At 47.5% G+C, this 17695-nt stretch overlaps 1 protein-coding gene across 1 annotated transcript in view; it reads right to left on the bottom strand.

Annotated features, from left to right (window-relative positions):
* Positions 1-1532: 1532 nt before the first annotated feature.
* The window catches only part of LOC138374180 (carcinoembryonic antigen-related cell adhesion molecule 8-like), a 34092-nt gene continuing 17929 nt past the window's right edge, over positions 1533-17695 (bottom strand). The window contains exon 6 of the mRNA XM_069456895.1: positions 1533-1609. Coding sequence (XP_069312996.1) covers positions 1533-1609 — 77 coding nt within the window. The remainder of the gene's footprint in view (positions 1610-17695) is intronic.

Below are 17695 nucleotides of genomic sequence, written 5' to 3'. Positions count from 1 at the left end.
TGCTCTGTCCTCTGTGCAGAAGAGCTTGGGCTCCAGGAACGCTCTGGAGCAGGACTGGTCTGACCTGTCAGCTCTGTTGTCCTTCCTCCCTCTGTGCTGAGCCTCCCCCTGGGGCAGGAGCACTTTCCAGGGTCAGGGGACTGGGGCGGGGCCTGTGTCTAGGAAGCCTCCTTGACCCCTCCCCTTTCAGTCCTGCTTCCCTTGTCCCTCCTTCCCCTTTCTCTCTGTCTGCATTTCAGGCCTCAGAAACCTCCTGAGGCCTTTGCCTTTTTCAGCAAGGATTTGCTCACCCCAACCTACACACACACACACACACACACACACAGACACGCACAGAGACAGACACACACACAAGTGCAACCAAAACAGATTCAGACATACACACAGACACAGAGGTTGTGCATCGGGCCAGTTGAGTGATGACTAGTGACAGGGACCCTCCCTCTCTCATTGGACTCATCTTACAGGACCCAGGTGTCCCAGGGGGAACTGTCCTTCCTGGAGCTGTGCAGTGTGAGGCTCTCATTCGTCCTCTGAGGAGAGGCCTGTGCTGGTGGGTCAGTGGGGGGCTGTGGGCCCTGTGGTCACCAGGGACAGGTCTCAGGCACTGTCTGGCTCCCTGGGGTCTGGTAGCTGATTTGTGACTCAGGGCCCATCCAGGTTGTCCCTGACTGTCCTGTGTGGCCTCTGTCTTTTGTGCTGCTGACTGTCCTGTGGTGAACCCGCCTTCCCATGGGTGGTACAGAGGGGTGGGCAGCTGCACAGGGACCCCAAAGGATGCGACTCTCAGAGACCCAGGAGGGGGCAGGTGGGGCAGAGCAGGGGTCAGACCTGGAGAGACTCCTGCTGTCTCCTAATGGCCTCTGTGGCCAGGAGGGGCTCAGCCTCCCACTGATGACTCATCTGGGGTCTGGCCTGGAGAGTTTCAGAGCCTGGTCGAGCCCCTCTGTGCAGAGGAAGGACAGGCAGTGGCCAGAGAGCCCGTGGGTGTGAGGGGGGTCAAGTTGCTCACAACTCAGGGGGCGGTGGGTGTGGGCTGAGCCTGGGAGCTGAAGGGGCTCCTCCCTCATCCCTGTCCACCTGTCGAGCTGTGTCCTCCCTCCCCAGTCATGAGGGGTCGAGGCCCCTCATCTGCCAGAGAGCAGGGGCCAGGTGGTCACACCCTGCAGGGAGCCTGTGCCCTGTCTTCGCACACCGTGGGGCAGGTCACCGTGTGTCTGGTCCATTGGCTTCCACCGTCAAGGAGCCCCTCTTCCGTGTCAGCTCCGGGCTGGGCCCTGATTCCCCAGGGACCAGGACAGGCGCAGCCGGGCGGCATTTGGTGAGCAGGTGCAGAGATAGGTGGTGACGCTGGAGAGAAGGTCATGAGGGAAAGTGCCCTTTTGGAGAGGACGCAGGTGTGCAGTGCAGGAGCCGCCTGCAGGGGGAGCGGCCTTCAGGTGGCGGATGCCTGGTGGCGGAGGAGGTGACAAAGTGGTGTGGGGAGCGTGGAGAGCGAGGAGCACAGTTATCTGAGGCACTGGGGGTGAGGGTCAGACTGCCTGGCTGAGGTCGGCACTGAAGGAGGTCCGCGCCCCGGGAAGCTCCAGCTGGGGGACGTTGCTGCCCCCTGGTGGGCAGCGGGGAAAGTGTGGAGGGCAGAGGCGCCAGGCCAGGGGGCGTGTTTTGTTCAACATCCACAGGTAGACATTTCCCGTGGGGTCTTGGCTATGTGTTGTCAAAGCTCCATCAAATTCCAGCTCTGTGAGTCCCAATCTGTCCGTTTTTGTCTGCGGTAGGTTACACTGTGCATGTCCCCGGGGTGGGGGTGGGGGGACAGTGATGTCTGGCTCTGAGCACTGGGTAGAGGTTAGGGAGTGGAAAAGGAAGGGGCATGAGAGGAAGGTCAATGTCAAGGGAGCAGACTGGGAAGGGGGGAGAAGGCAACTTCACTTCTCACTGCCAGGGTCCAGAACAGGGGACCCAGACTCTGGGGACACAGCACCACACACTTCATGTCCTGGGTCGGGGGAGGTGGAGCTGCTTCCTCTCCTGTTCACCTGGACTTGGCCTCACCTGCTGAGATGGCGTCACACACTGTCCCACACTGCGCTGCACCCCACAGAGCCTGTGTCCTCCTCTCCTCTCCTGCCCAAGCCTGGGTTTTCCTTCCTGCACCACCTTCTCCCTGGGCCTCTGCTGCTGCCTAGGTTGGTGTCCCGACCCGCTCCCATTCCAGGCAGCTGCCCCTGTGGTCGCCGTCCCCTCTCAATCTCTGGCCTCACTGGCCTCTGCCATGTGTTCTGATCCCTGGTAGGGGGGAAGGGTGAAGCTGACATTGGCGCTGTCCAAGGTGCTGCACCCTCTGGACAGCTTGATCTGAGCGACCCTGATGTGTCACCAGGAAGGAAGCCTAAGGACGGAGCTGTGTCTCAGGGGTGTCGGATTGCAGGAGGTCCTGCTTCAGGGTGGCCTGGACTGGTGACCTGCAGGAGCCCAGCTCTGGCTCATTGACCAGCTCTTCCAGCTCTGGGTTCCTCTCTGTAGTTGATTCTCTTGTGTTGTCCCTGAGCCCATGCTAGAGTCCTCCTCACAATGTCCAGATGGTCAGAGCTGGGTGTGGAGCCCTAGTGGAGGGCCCTGTGTCCTCACACAGACTGTCCAGGGAACAGGCCCATTATCTCCCCTATCGGAACCCCACAACAAGTTCTGAATAGTGGGCGGGACCAGATAAAGTCAGAAGCCACCAGAAGCTTGCGTCTCCTGGGAGTGTTGTGGTCTGTGTGTCCAGCTTAACCTTCAGTCTCTTTGCAAATACATTGACTTTGTGCATCTATAGTTGTCTGGTCAGCCTCATGTTGCTAAATGTTTGGATCTTTCTTACAGAGGGTCATGAGGGGTCTGTAGTCCATACATGATTATATTGAGGACTCTCTAATCAGAGTGAGTGTGTTTTATGTGGTGGGTTACTTTTCCATCAAGGACTTTTAAAAATATATATGAAAAATGTGCAACTTAAACATTTTTCAGTGTGTAACTAAGTGGAATGAACCATAGTCACAAAGTTAAACAACCATCATCACTATTTTCCTACAGAAAACTTTCATCACCCCAAACAGAAACTCTGTATCCATTAAACAATGACTCCCCATTCCTCCCTGACTCCAGACTTTGATAAACTTTAATCTACTTTCTGTCTCTGGGAAGTTACCTACTCTTGATATTTCATATATGCAGAATCATACAACATATATCATTTTGTTTCTGGCTTATTTCACTTAGCACACTGCTTCCAAGGTCCATCCATGTTGTAGCAGGCCTCAGAGCTTCATTCCCTTTTATGTGTGGTTAACATTCTGTTGTATGCATGCACCACATGTGTTCATCCGTCACCTGCTGTTGGGCACATGGGTTGTTTCCACATTTTACCTACTGGGAAAATTGCTACAGGGAACATTCCATGCACATATCTGGGTCTCTGTCTTCAGTTCTTTGGGTATGTACCCAGGAGTCGATGCTGTTTCATATGATGATCTATCTTTAGTTTTTGAAGAGCAGCCAAAGTGTTTCCCAAAGTGGCTGCACCATTTTATATTCCCACCTGTCGAGTATGAGGATTTTATATTCTCCATGTAATGCCAACTTTGGACCCTTACCTCACACAAGAATGCACTTAAAATGGACCACAGACCTAAAACTCAAAAAGTCTTAGAGAAACATAGAGCAAAACTTCATGATATTGGATTTGGCAATGGTTTCTTTGTTAGGACACCAAAAGTGCAGACAACAAAGGAAAAAGTAGATAGATTGGAGCACATCAAAACAAAAACCTTTCAGGCTTCGAGTCAATATTGGGGACTAGGAGCAGCCTGCGCATGCCACTCCCCTGGAGAGGCTTGAAGGTGGTGAGTATGGTGTCCACCTCCAGATGGCACTGTGAATCAAAGGAGAGGTGACAGTAGGCACCCAAAATAAAGAAGGGGGAAGACAGGTGACCTGTGCTGTGCTTTGGAGGTACACAGGAAAGACGAGCACACACGTGGGGAAAGCACAGAGGAGGGAATCCCAGGGCTCCACACTCCCCCACAGTCATTGCTATCCAACCTGTGGAGGGACCCAGCACTGCAGAAGACCACAGGACTGACATAGGGAGCTATGTGGAGACTGCGGAGGCATTGCTCTGGAGAGAGGACACAGCAGTGACCCAGGGGCTTGTAAACGCTGGTTGCTGTGGCTGTTGCCATTTTAAACCCTAGACCCATTGTGGTGCCTTTACCCCGGTGTCAGTTCCATTGCTGCTGCCTCCTCATCGCCCCTTCCACTCTGTGGTATGGGGTGGGAGCAGGGAGGCCAGGCACTGTCCTGAGTCCCGTGGGCAGGTGCCGCATGCAGCCACTCAAGTGGGGGACCTGTGTGGTCTGACAATCAGTGCTGCCTGTCGACATGGGTGGGCTGGGCCTAAGCCAGCTTCCTGCTTACAAACCCTGTAGGCAGAGGATCTGAACAGGGCAGCTGTCAAGCCAGCGTGGCTGACATCATCACCCCTGCATGGACGGGTGGAGCTGTGCTCAAGCTGGCCCACAGCCAACAAATGTTGCCATCTGTGGATTTGAGTGCACGGGTGTCAAGCTCAATCAGGCTGTCAATTGCCACCACTAGAGGGCCTGAGCAGGACTACACTCAAGCCCCATGGGACAACAAATGCTGCCACCCGTGGATTTGAGCAGGGCAGCTCCTAAGCCAATGTGGGCAGAAAATCAGTGCCACCCACAGGTGTGGGTAGGGCTGTGCTCAAGCTGGTGTAGCCAGACAAATGGGGATTGAGTGGAGCTGCTCTCAAGCTAGCTTGGGCTGACATTCCCAATAGCTGACAGAACTAGGTGGGGCATTCACTCACTCTGCAATGTGGGCACCACCAGTGACAACCACAATGGAATGGCGAGGCAGGAGACACAGGAGAGCAGTATTGTTAAATACTCACAGTACACAGAGTCCCAGCAGGGGAGATCAGGTGCACTACATGCTTATCTGTCTGGAACTGAGAGAACTGATTTCAGATGAGAAGCAAGCAGAATAAGAACTCTGGCAACATGAAAAAAAGAGGCTGTTTTGACAACCCCAAAGGATGTCCATAGGTCTCAAACAATGGATGCCAACCTACAGAAAATGATCAAAATGTCAGAGAGGGAATTTAGATTATGGATGGCAAATAAAATGAATGGGATTGAATAGAAAATTGATAACCAACATGAAGAGACACACACAAAAAAGTTTCAGGACATGAATTAAAAAAATGCAATACTTACTAAAGAGGTAGGCACCATTAGAAAAGATATAACAGAACTTAAAAAAATGAAAGAGTCATTTAGAGAATTTCAAAATGCAACAGAAAACCTCAACAACAGGCTAGACTGAGCAGAAGAAATAATTTCAGGGCTTGAAGACAAGGCTTTCCAATGAACCCAGTCAGTCAAAGATGCAGAAAAGGAAGATTAGAGAAGAATGAACAATCACTCAGAGTTGTATGGTAAAAGGCAAAGCAGGCCTATATATGAAATATGAGTATCCCAGAGAGAGAAGAAGAAAAAGTGAAAAGTATGGAAAATCTATTCAAGGGAATTATTGAGGAAAACTGCCCTGGCATGACCAGAGAGTCAGATATCAGATACAAGATGGTCATCAAACAAGGAAAAAATTCATAGAAAATAGGACATCTTTAAGACACACAGGCATCAACCTGGTCAAAGTCAAAATGAAGGAGAAATTCTACCATCTGCAAGATGAAAGCAACAACTAAGATACAAAGGAAAACCCATCAGGATAATAGCAGACCACTCAGCAGAGACGTACAAGCCAGAAGGAATTAGAGCCCTATTTTCAGTCTTCCTAAACAGGAAAACTACCAGCCTTGAATTTTTTGTTTCCCACAAAACTAAGTTTCATAACTGATGGAGAAATAAAGACTCATCCAGACAAGCAAACACTAGGGGAATTTGTCACTATTGGACCTGCCCAGGAAATACTGAAAACTGCACTCTACATGCAAGAACACAGTAGATACCTACCAGTGTGAAAACAGCACACATTGAATCTCATAATTTTAAGAAAACAATAGCACCAGAGGAAAATCAAAACAACAAGGTATCATCCTACATGATGAACAGAACAGTGTGCCACATATCAATACTAACACTGAAAGTGAATGGTCCTAATGCTCCACTTTGAAGAAATAGACTGGCTGAACAGATTAAAAAAAAATACCTGAAGCATATGCTGTCTCCAAAAAATGTATCTAACTCACAAGGACTTGCAGACTCAAGGTGGAGGGATGGAAGACAATATTCCACGCAAATGAAAACCAAAAGCAAACAGGTGTAGCCATTCTCATATCAGATAAAATAGGCTTTAAATTAATAATGAGTAAAAAAAAAGACAAAGATGGTCATTTTATAATGGGAAAGGGAGCAATTCAACAATAACGCATAATAATCCTAAATATATGTGCATGTAACACAGAGGCTCCCAGATTCATAAAGAAAATTCTACTACAACTAAGTAAACATATAAACAATAGCATCATAATTGCCAGGGACTTCAGCACCCCACTGACAGAGCTGGATAGATCATCAAAAGAGAAAATACATAAAGAAACACTGGACTTAAATGAGACTCTAGAACAAATGTATCTAACGGACCCTTACAGAATATTCTACCACAAAAATACTGAATATACATTCTTCTCATCAACACATGGGACATTCACCAAGATCGAGCGTATCTGAGAACACCAAACAAGCCTCAGCAATTTCAAAAAAATTGAAATCATACCATGTACTTTCTGAGACCATAGTGGAATAAAACTAGAAATCAATTCCAAGAGAAACGAATCTACACAAAATCAAGGAAAGTAAACAACTCGCTGCTGAATGATCCTTGGGTCAAGGATGAAATTAAAATGGAAATCAAAAGATTGCTTGACCTGAATGACAAAGGGACACAAGCTTTCAAAATCTATGGGATACAGACCAGGCCATGGTGGTTCATGCCTGTAATCCTAGCACTCTGGGAGGCCAAGGCAGAAGGATCGCTTGAGGTCAGGAGTTCAAGACCAGACTAAGCAAGAGCAAGACCCTTTCTCTACTAAGAATAGAAAAAATTATCCAGGCAACTAAAAGTAGAGGCAAAAAATTAGCTGAGCATGGTCGTGAGTACCTGTAGTCCCACCTACTCAGGAGGCTGAGGCAGGAGGAATGCTTGGGCCCATGAGTTTCAGGTTGCTGAGAGCTAGGCTTGTGCCATGGCATTCTAGTCCAGGCAACAGAGTGAGACTTAGTCTCAAAAAAATAAAAAAATACAAACAAAACCCCCACAAAATCTATGCGATACAGTAAAATCAGTCATAAGGTGAAAATTCATAGCCTTAAATGCCTACATAAAAAAGACAAAAAGATTATAAATTAACAACCTAAGGTCACATCTCAAGAAACTAGAAAAAGAAGAACAAACCAAACCCAAAGCCAGCAGAAGAAAAGAAATAACAAAGCTCAGAGCAGTAGTATATGAAGTTGAAACAAACAAACAAACAAACAAACAAAACCAATACAAAGGATCAAAGAAACAAAAGGTGTGTTCTTGAAAAAAAAGAAAAAAAAAATAGTATACCACTAGCTAGAGTAACCAGAACTAGAAGAGAAAGGACTAAAGTAAACTCAATCAGAAATGAAAAAGTGCGGGGTGTTAGCTGCACTCCCAGCAAAGAATCGGGTCCCTCAGGCAGGGGTTGTTGTAAAGGATAAGGAAGTAATAAGAAATAGAAAATTGGGGGGGGGGTGGATAAAAAATAAAAAAAATAAAAATAAAAAAAGAAAAACAAATAGAAAATAATAGACTGGAGAAATAAAGGAATACACAGAGACAAAGGTACAGTTTTATAAACAATAGATTTATGAAAAAGGGGGGGGCTCGGGAGACCCCAAAATATTCCCATAAATTGTGAGGCCACGAGTGAAGTTTCACATCAGTATTTATGGGTACAGTGATGGGTTGCCAGGGGTATCAGATTTGCATAAGAACAGGTAGTTAGTTTTACTTTCAAAGTCTCCCAAAAGGCTTCTAGGGAATCCCTTAATTAACTCTATCTACGTGAGGAAACGATTACAAAATCTTCCTAAGACAAACTTCTAAGTTCTAAGATAAAGCTGTCACTTTAGCAGAAAAGTTAAACAGAGATATAGTGGCTCCATATTTCTTTATCTAGTTATTGTGTTTTGAGACAGGTAATCAGGAGTCAAGCAAGAGCTGTCTCTTGGGCTAATTGCTTTTAGCCACAGGTGTCTGTCTCTCTGGAGGGCACTCTGATCAGTTCTCATCCCATGGCTCCATGAAAACCTGCTTTGTCTTTCAAAGCAGGTGAAAACCACTAGTTTGAGACTGCAGCATCACCTTGGAAAGCAGCTGCCACTGACCTTTGAGAGGCCCTCCTCAGTGGAGGCAGCTTTTGATATGTGAACTACATGTTCACATATTCCTTCAGGGCAAAGCCCTGCAAAACTCCTGAGAACATTTCTGTCTCTAATATAGCAATAATAATCTATGGACCAACAAAAAAGAAGAAATTGCAGCTGACACCAGAGAAATACAAAATATCACCCATGAATACTACCAAAAAAACTCTACACGCAATAACTAGAAAAGCTAGAGAAAATGCATAAATTCCTGGAAACACACAACTCCCAAGGCTGAATCAGGAAGAAATAGAAACCCTAAACAGACCAATAACAAGCAGTGAGATTGAAGCAATAATAAAAAAAACTTTCAAAAAAAGAAGCCTCCGATCAGACATATTCACAGCAGAATTCTATCAGACCTAGAAAGAAGACTTGGTACCTATACTGCAGAAATCACTGCATAGCATCAAGAAGGAGAAAATCCTCCCTAACTCATTCTAAGAAGCCAGTATCACCTTGATATCAAAGCCAGGAAAGGACACAATGAAAGAAGAAAACTACGGACCAATATCCCTTATGAACATAGACGCAAAAACCGTTACCAAAGTACTAGCAAATCCTCAACAAACCGAATTCAGCAGCTCATCAAAAAGATAATTCACCATCATCAAGTGGGTTTCATTCCAGGGTTGCAAGGACAGTTCAACATACGCAGTCAGTAAACGTGATTCACCACATAAACAGAAGCAAAAACAAAGACCGTATGATTATCTCAATAGGTGCAAGAAAAGCATTTGATGAAATTCAGCACCCTTTCATGATAAAACCAGCAAACAAGACATAGAGGGAACATATCTCAAAATTATAAAAGCCCGTTTTGACGAACCCACAGCTAACATCATACTGAATGGGGAAAAGTTGAAAACATACCCCATAGGAACTGGAACAAGAGCAGGATGCCCAGTGTCACCACTTCTATTCAGCATAGTACTGGATGTCCTAGCCAGAAGCAATCAGGCAAGAGAAAGAAATAAATGGTGGCCAAATTGGGAATGAGGAGATCAAACTATCTCTGTTCACTGGTGATATGATGTTGTATCTAGGAAATCCGAAAGACTCCATCAAAAGACTCTTGGAATTGATAAATAACTTCAGCAAAGTCTCAAGTTACAAAATCAGTGTTGGTGGCATGTCCAGTGCACTGTAAAGAACATCAGCAAGGACTTCCTTGTGTTCTATGAATGTACAGTTGCCTTCAACAGCCTCCCACCACCACCACCACCAAGTTTGGTCCTGGGGAAATACATCTGTTTTCCACAAAGGGGTTGGGGGAGAAGGCAAGGGAGCAAAGCTGTGTTGATCTAGTATTTACCTATATATACATATTTTGGCAGCTACAGATGCAGACACTTCTACACACAATATCTCATTTAACCCTCACACCACCATTTGGGTGCAAGTACGGTTCCTCCTTTTGGTAAATGGCACTGAGAAAGGCTCACTCATCCCAAATCCCTGTAGCTACATTGTGATGCAGGTGCGTCCCATTTTGCCTCATTTTCTCCTCCTTTCTCCCTCCATAGACAATTAATCTTATTTACCTGGATTTGGGCTGCTAGTGTCCTTGAACATCAGCATTAGTGGCAGCAACAGAAGGAGGGAAGAGACTAGAACTTTCATTGGGACTGTCAGTGCTGTGCTGAGTGGGTGCAAGTGTGGATGAAGATTCCCAGTTAGAAGGTCCTGATCTCTCTGGGTGGTTCAGGGCAGCTACTCAGCCTGGCGGTCGGTCTGCACGTTAGTCCCAGGCCAGTGTTCCCACAAGAGGGCAAGAACAGATGAGGTGACGCTGGCTTTGCTGTTAGGTAACAGATCGGACCATGTGCGTTATGGGAATCTGGGAGGTAAAACTGGTCAAACAAAAGCGCAGCACTCTTAAGAACATAAGAAGGAGACTGATAACTTGGCAACAGTGCTTGTTCCCTCCTGTACTCCTGCCCGCCTCCCCACCCCGGTGCGTTATTTCTTCCTCAAGTCTTTTTTTCTCGTTTGGATTTCCTTATACCTTGCAGTGATTCTCTCTAGCTGAATGTCTGTCAGGAAAGTGGGTGTTAAGTGCTGGAAAAAGAGAAAATGACATGGTCTGTGTCCCCTCTGTCCTCCCACTCCCATCCTTGGCACAATATCGGTCACAATAGCGTTGTTGCCTGGGAAGTTGCCCTGTCCTCGCTCTGTTCACAGTTCCCTCCAATTCTGTAGGCACGCGAGGTGGCAGCAGAGCAGGATCCAGGAGAAGAGGCAGCTCCCCCTTGCCCAAGACACTGGCCCTGGAGCAGTGGGTCCAGTCAGGCCTCCTCCATCTGTCGGGGAGGTGCCCGCGGCTTGGCTGTTGCAGCCTAAAGGAGAGGGAAGTGGGCTGTGGAAGATCCCCCAGAGCTTCAGGTCCAAGAGGGTTTGAGAAACAGGAGCCACAGGAGGGAAGGAGCCCTAAAGTGTGTCTGCCCAGCTGCTGGGGCTCCTGGCTCCAGACCTTGTTTGGAAAGGCCCCAGGCAAAAGAAGAAAGGTAATGTTAATAATACTTACAGTAAACGTTAAGGGTTATGGGAAAACTTGCCGTCCATTCCAGAGACGATAGGAAATGTGCTCAGAGAAAGAGGAGCGGCTGGGCTTGAATGCTGGGTGATATTTGTGGGGGCTGAAGGGAAGGTTAACAGGAAGCTCCCCCTGGAAGCCTCCAGGCCAGAGTGAGAGCAGGTGGGGTGACTTTGTTTCCACTAAGAGGGGAGAAGGGGCGAGGCATGAGTGAACCCCCTTTTGAGATTTGTTTGATTATTCTTTGTCTCTCAGTTTTCAAATCATCCCAGCCCATTGGCACGTTGGAGAGTTGATTGTAGCTTTGCTACCACGGAGTTTATACAGCACCTGTGGGGGCCAGGCACGGTGCTGGGCAGTGGAGACTGTCCTCGACTTGAAGGCTCAGGCTTGGCCTGGGCTTGGTTTGGTACAAACCACGGGTGTGGATTCTTTCTGGAAAATTCTAAAAATGGTCTCTGTCTTCAGGAGGCTCAAGCCCAGCCAGGGAGATGAATACACTTCATAAAGCCTAGAGGTGCAAATGCAGTCAAGTTTCAGAAGTGGCAGCAGTTCCCTGGGGACCAAGAGGGACTCGGGCTTGGGTGGAACCTGAGCTGGTCTCACGGGTGGGGTAGGGCTGCGTTGGCGGAGGGCAGAGAGGGGCATGTCGTAGCACAAGGACGCTCTGGAGGTTATTGGCTGGAAGCCTTTGAGGGCAGAGGTTTTATTGTTTGTTTTTGTATTTCCTGAACTTATGTAGGGCCTAGCACTTTGGGGGTTACTCTATAAATGTTTGTTGAACTGAGTGATAGTTTTGTGACCCTTAACTAGGCTTGATATGTTAGAGAGTGTGTGAAAGTGCCCCCCATTACCCGCAAGAAAATCTTACCCAGAACGCTCCTGTTGGGTCCCTCAGTCTGTTTACCCCTCTCTTCTCCCAGGCCCTGTCTCCCTTCACTCCGTCTGGTTTTCCTCCATGGACTTGGGGTGGGGGTGGCATCCTGTGGGTCACAGGAGGGGGCTTGGGTCCCTGAGGTCCGTTGATATAAAATACCTTGGAGACTAATGGACTTTTCTCTTGTTAGTATTGACAACTTATGACCCATCTCGAGAACACTCTTTATCCCTCTGAGGTGCGAAGGGGCGGGGGTGAGGGCAAGGTAGGGAGAAAAGGCCATTCTCTTCGGGTATTTGGTTTCCCCGTTCTCTAGTGTGGTAGACATTTGGAAATATTTGTTGATTGAGTCCACGACTCATGTTGCTCAAGTAATAGTCGTTTATTCACACACACATTCAGTGAACATTTCAGCACCTGACGTGTGCCTGGGATTTGCTCGATGGGGGACACTGAGGAGATGAGGGGTGGTGCTGTCTCGGGGGAGCCCTCACTGTACACACAGACGTTGGGTGACCTGATCCACCTGCCGTGTTTTACAGAAGTGACAGTCAAAGTGCAGGGAAGTTATAGGATTAATTAACATCGTACAGTCAGCCAGCCTGGAAGCCACGGGGGTAAGACAAGTTTCCTGACTTGCTAGATTTTCTGTTCGTGTGCAGCTACTGGCCGCTGCACCTGCAGGTGTGGTGAGCTCCGACAGAAGAGAGAACATTCAGAATGAAGCAGGAGCCCCGAACACCCTGGATTAGCCAGAAGGAAACCCCTGGTCCAACTGTGACTGTGCAAAGGACTTCTGGGGACATCTGCATTCTCTTGTTTTCACTGTGAGCTTGAAATGAGGAAAACTGAGCCCAGAAAACCCAGTGGAAGATTTCCCACAGGGCATTGGTGAGGTGGGCGAAAGAAGCCTGTGTTTGTGGCTCTCGTGGTGTGTCTCACTGAGCGGAACTGGTCTGGCTGTGGGTGGGGGTCCCTCTGTGGCCTGGAGCTCTGTGAGGGCAGGGACCGGGTCTGATCATCTCTGTCTCTCCAGCACACAGTGCATAGCAGGCTCCAAGACACGTGTCTTAAAAAATCAAACTGAATAAAAAGTCTACACCTGTGCAGGTGTGGGATGGCTGAGCAGAAGCACAAGCAGGAAAAGTCAGTGTCCCCAGATCAGCTGGTGTGGGGTTTGGCTTTCTGAAGGGGGTGTGGTGCCAAACGGGGGGTGGGGTCCCGTGGCTCTGCTGCTCTGGTGGGACACCCCTACAGTTGGGAGTGTCCCTGTGGTTGCTGCACTTCACTTGCCCATGGGAAAGTGGCTTGAGCATGTGGGGGCTTCAGAGTCTGCCACGTGGGAGACGGCTGAGGGAAGATGGGGCTGGCGGCGCATGTGGTTGTTTACCAAGATTTGAAGGTCGGTTGTAGGAGAAGGTATTAGACTCATTTTGGTGCCTACAGAGAGTAGGACGAGGATTGACGAGCATGTATCGGACACACTTTGGCTCAGGATGAAAAAGAATTGTTGCAGGAGAGTAAGTTTCCTTAGAAAATTACAAGTTTACTGGCAGAGTTCAGGCGGGGGCTGGGTGTCTGAAAATACCTGTCAGAGTGATTTCTAAGGTTGCAAGGGCAGAGCTTGGCTTGGAACCCAGGTTTCCCCCGATACCCCATATTAGGTATTATAAAAACCGTCCTTTGAAATGTGACATCGCTGCATGGTGCAGGCTGAGCTCCCTCCCTCTGACAGTTTCTTCCAGTCGTTGTGGGCGGGTGTGATTCTCTTGTCCAGTCTGTGACTTGGACTTCACCCCAGCCCCTCCCGCTCCTTCACTGGAGTCCGAGAGTTACGTGCATTTACCGACTACGGCCACACGGTGGCAGGAGAGCCACACTGATGTTCGCTAGAGCTCTCCCTGGATGTGGGCGAGTCAGAGAGGGTCTGTTAGGGTTAGGAAAAGGCACAAACGAGGTGAATAGGTAGACTTTTTTATTTTTCTTTCTCCTGTGAAGTGACAGAGTTGAGTTCAGTGTGAAACAAAAAACTGGAAGACACTTCACCGAAGCGCTTCACAAACTCTAATGTGCTTTGCATCACCCAAAGCTTTTGCTTAAATACAGATTCTGATTGTTCTGGTGGGGCCTGAGATTCCGCATTTCTGGTGGGTGTTTGGACCATGCCATTGCTGCTGGCTGGGGACCACACTTTGAGTTGCAAGACTTTAGGGTCATTTAGGTTAATTCTTTCTGCTCCTGATTTGTGGCTGAAGAGAGACTGAAGCCCAGGGAGAGCAATAACTTGCCTAACACAGCCATGACCTTAGTTTGCATTTAAACCCAGAACTATGACCTCTTCTTCCAGTTCTCGCTGCACTGCATCATGTGGCCTCCTTTGCTGTTGTGAGTGACATCTCTTTAGCTTAATAACCCAGGATCCCGTGTTCACCATCCCCCTGGTCTTGCTCAAGGTGTCACATTTTTTACTCCCTTACTCAAAACCTTCAGTGGCTCTTCTGTAATCACAAGATCAAGTTCAAATGTCGCTGTCTAGTATTCATGGCTCGACAACATATGGCCCCCTTTAGCAAGCTTACCTAACTTCCCTAATTTTTAATCCTCTCTTTCTGCCACAGCTGTCTCTCCTTGCTCCTTCCTGTCCCCTAAATGTGCTGCGTTCAGTTCTCTCTCTGGGGTGGGGGTGCTGGGACGGGCTCTGTGGCTACACTGTCCCAGTTTCTCATCCCAGACCCACCACCAGCCTTGGCAGGTTCCTTCACCTTTCTGAGGATCAGCTTCCTCCTCTGAAATAACACTATGTTGTTTTGGAGGAGTGAATAAAATAACATGGAAACCCACTCTCCTTCCTGAGAGCCTCTTTAAAACTATCATCTATGGTGGTGCTGACATCTGGCTCCCTGGGCTCATATTTCTCCTTGTCTCTGCTTTCCTGAGGCTTAACCAATCAGGGCCTGACCTGAATCCTGCCTCTTTCGTGGAAACTTTCCCAGCTAATCCGGACCCAGTTGATCCCACCCTTCCATAAATCATCTCACCCGTGTGTTAGCATTTAGTCATGTGCCAGCCCTCTCAGTGAGACCCCATAGGGTGGCTTGAAGGATAGTGGCTGTGTGATAATTGAGGGGTAATTGAGTTAATTCTTCTGTTAGTGCTTCCTAAGTGTTGAAACTACCTTCTCTTTTTCTCAGCTGTTGCCTAGCAACAGTTCCTCCTGCACTAGCCGTCCAGACCCTGGTGGTCTTGTGAGCACCTTAGGGATTGCTGTTGTCAGGGTCCTTCCTGCCTCTGCATTTTGGTAAAATTGGTGTTTCCTTTTGCGTATTATCAGATGGCCCCTGTAGGGAGGGATTGATGAAATTGCTTTATGGAAACCCCAGGATAATGACTCTAAGGAAGCTGAGCACAGCGTCTTATTGCTTCAACAGCCTGGTAGCAGGAGATGTGTACACTTTCCTATTTCAGGAAATTTACACCAAGGTCTTTTGTCTCTTACTTCTGAAGAGATTAAGGACGAAAGACCATATGCAGAGAACAAGATTATTTAAGGGGGGTGGGATGGTCACGTACCTCTGGCCTGGATGCTGTGAATTGTTCATTCAGTGTACCTGGAACTGTGCAACTTTCCAGGTGTGGTCATGTGCTTGTATCACATAGTTCATCATCCCTCTAGGCCAGGGCAATTGGGACTCATGTGTGGCTTATGATAGTAAAATTACATGGTGTGTGTTTTCCCTGCAGCAAAAGTTTCTCTAATGTGTGGAGAGAAAATAGGCCAGGAGAGCTGGAGAATTCATTTAGTCTCCTGCCTTCTTTTGTTATTGGATAGCAGTCTACTCACCCATCACTTTCTCAATCAGGGGATTTTGGCCTTCCCTTTCCCCTGCCAGGAGTCCACACTAAAGTCCAGATATATTTATCTGTGCCTGGAATTGGGTGTTCTTTTAAAAAGAGAGGCCCAAGGAATGTCTTCCTAGCTGATTTCTGGATTTCTAATCTTCACTGAGCTATTGATTTCCAACCCTGATTGTCGGTTAGAATGATCTGTAGGGCATATATATATACATACACACATACACACACACACACACACCTTTTTTTTTACACATGGTCTTGTTTTGTTGCCCAGGCTACAATTCTGTGGCATCAACCTAGTTCATAGCAACCTCAAACTCCTGGGCTGAAGCAGTTCTCCTGCCTGAGTCTCTGGAGTACCTGGGACTACAGGCATGTGCCACTATGCCCAGCTATGTTTTTAAAATTTTTTGTAGAGACAGGGTCTCACTATTGCCCAGGCTAGTCTTGAACTTCTAGGCTCAAGTGATCCTCCTGCCTCAGCCTCCCAAATTGCTGGGACTACAGATGTGAGCCACTGTGCCTGGCCCATTAGGGCATTTAAAACCTACCAATGCCTGTGCCTTAGTGCAAGACAGTGTGATTTGATTGGTGTATGCTGTGGCCTAGGCATTGGTAGTTTGGGAATGCTTCCCAGTGAAACAGTCATTTCACATTTCACACTGGAGGGACTTTAGCCTAGTGCTCAAAGTTAATATCACTAGTGATCAGCAGTATCCACATCCTGGCCTCCCAATATGATGGACTAAGAAGGCACAGCATCTCTTCTACGGTTCCTGCCCAAACTGTGCAACCTGAGTTTAACTATGATGAAATATTAGATAAGCCCAGACTGAAGGTCATGCTACAAAATGGCCAATACGCTTCAAAAGTGTTAGGGACATGAACACAAAGGAGGGCCGGGTGTGGTGGCTCAGCCTGTAATCCTAGCACTCTGGGAGGCCGAGGTGGGTGAATCGCTTGAGGTCAGGAGTTCGAGACCAGCCTGAGCAAGAGCAAGACCCCCGTCTCTACTAAAAAAATAGAAAGAAAGTATATGGACAACTAAAAATATATATAAAAAATTAGCCGGGCATGGTGGCGCATGCCTGTAGTCCCAGCTACTTGGGAGGCTGAGGCAGAAGGATTGCTTGAGCCCAGGAGTTTGAGGTTGCTGTGAGCTAGGTTGATGCCATGGCACTCTAGCCCGGGCAACAGAGTGAGACTCTGTGTCAAAAAAAATAATAATAATAAAATAAAATCATAAAGGCAAAAGAAATTCTGAAGAACTGTCCCGGATTACAGGAGACTAAGGAGACAGAACAACTAAATGCAATGTGTCATCCTAGATTGGATCCTGGTCCAGAAAAAGGACATCAGTGGGAAGATAGATGGAATTTGAACACGCTCTGCATATTAATTTGTTGTGCGATGCCCACGATAATTTATTGATTTTGATGGCTGTACTGTGGTTATCTACAATGTGAATACTTGGGGAAGTTGCGTAAAATGTATATGAGGACTCTCGTTATTTTTGGAACCCTTTTGAAAGTCCGAAATTATTTCAAAAAGAAAAGTTAAAAAAAAAAAAGAAAAGAAAAACAAGCTTCCAGGTGTTTCTAGTGAGTTGCCAATGTTGAGAACCAGTTCCTTGGTTCTCTTGCCTAATACTGTGAGAGTAATCTTCCTGAAAATGCTTTTCTGTCATGTGTCTGACCTCCTCAAAGCTTTCCAGTGATTCCTATCATCTACAGGATAAAGTGCAAATTCCTTAGGCTGCCACTCAAAGCCCCCATAGCACGGGCCCCAATCTACTCCCTTGATCTACATAGAATGACCTGACCCACATTTCACTTTCTCAAGTCTGAACTTATTCTCATTCTTTTCCTTCTTTTAATAATACCCTTGCCTTTCCACTCCTGAACTGTTCTTCATCCTAAGGCCCATTTCAGATCCTGTCTCTTC

Source organism: Eulemur rufifrons, chromosome 24, assembly GCF_041146395.1.
Source record: "Eulemur rufifrons isolate Redbay chromosome 24, OSU_ERuf_1, whole genome shotgun sequence".
Classification (NCBI taxonomy): Eukaryota; Metazoa; Chordata; class Mammalia; order Primates; family Lemuridae; genus Eulemur; species Eulemur rufifrons.
Note: the sequence above shows the minus strand (reverse complement) of the source record. Positions and strands in the feature narration are given on the sequence as shown.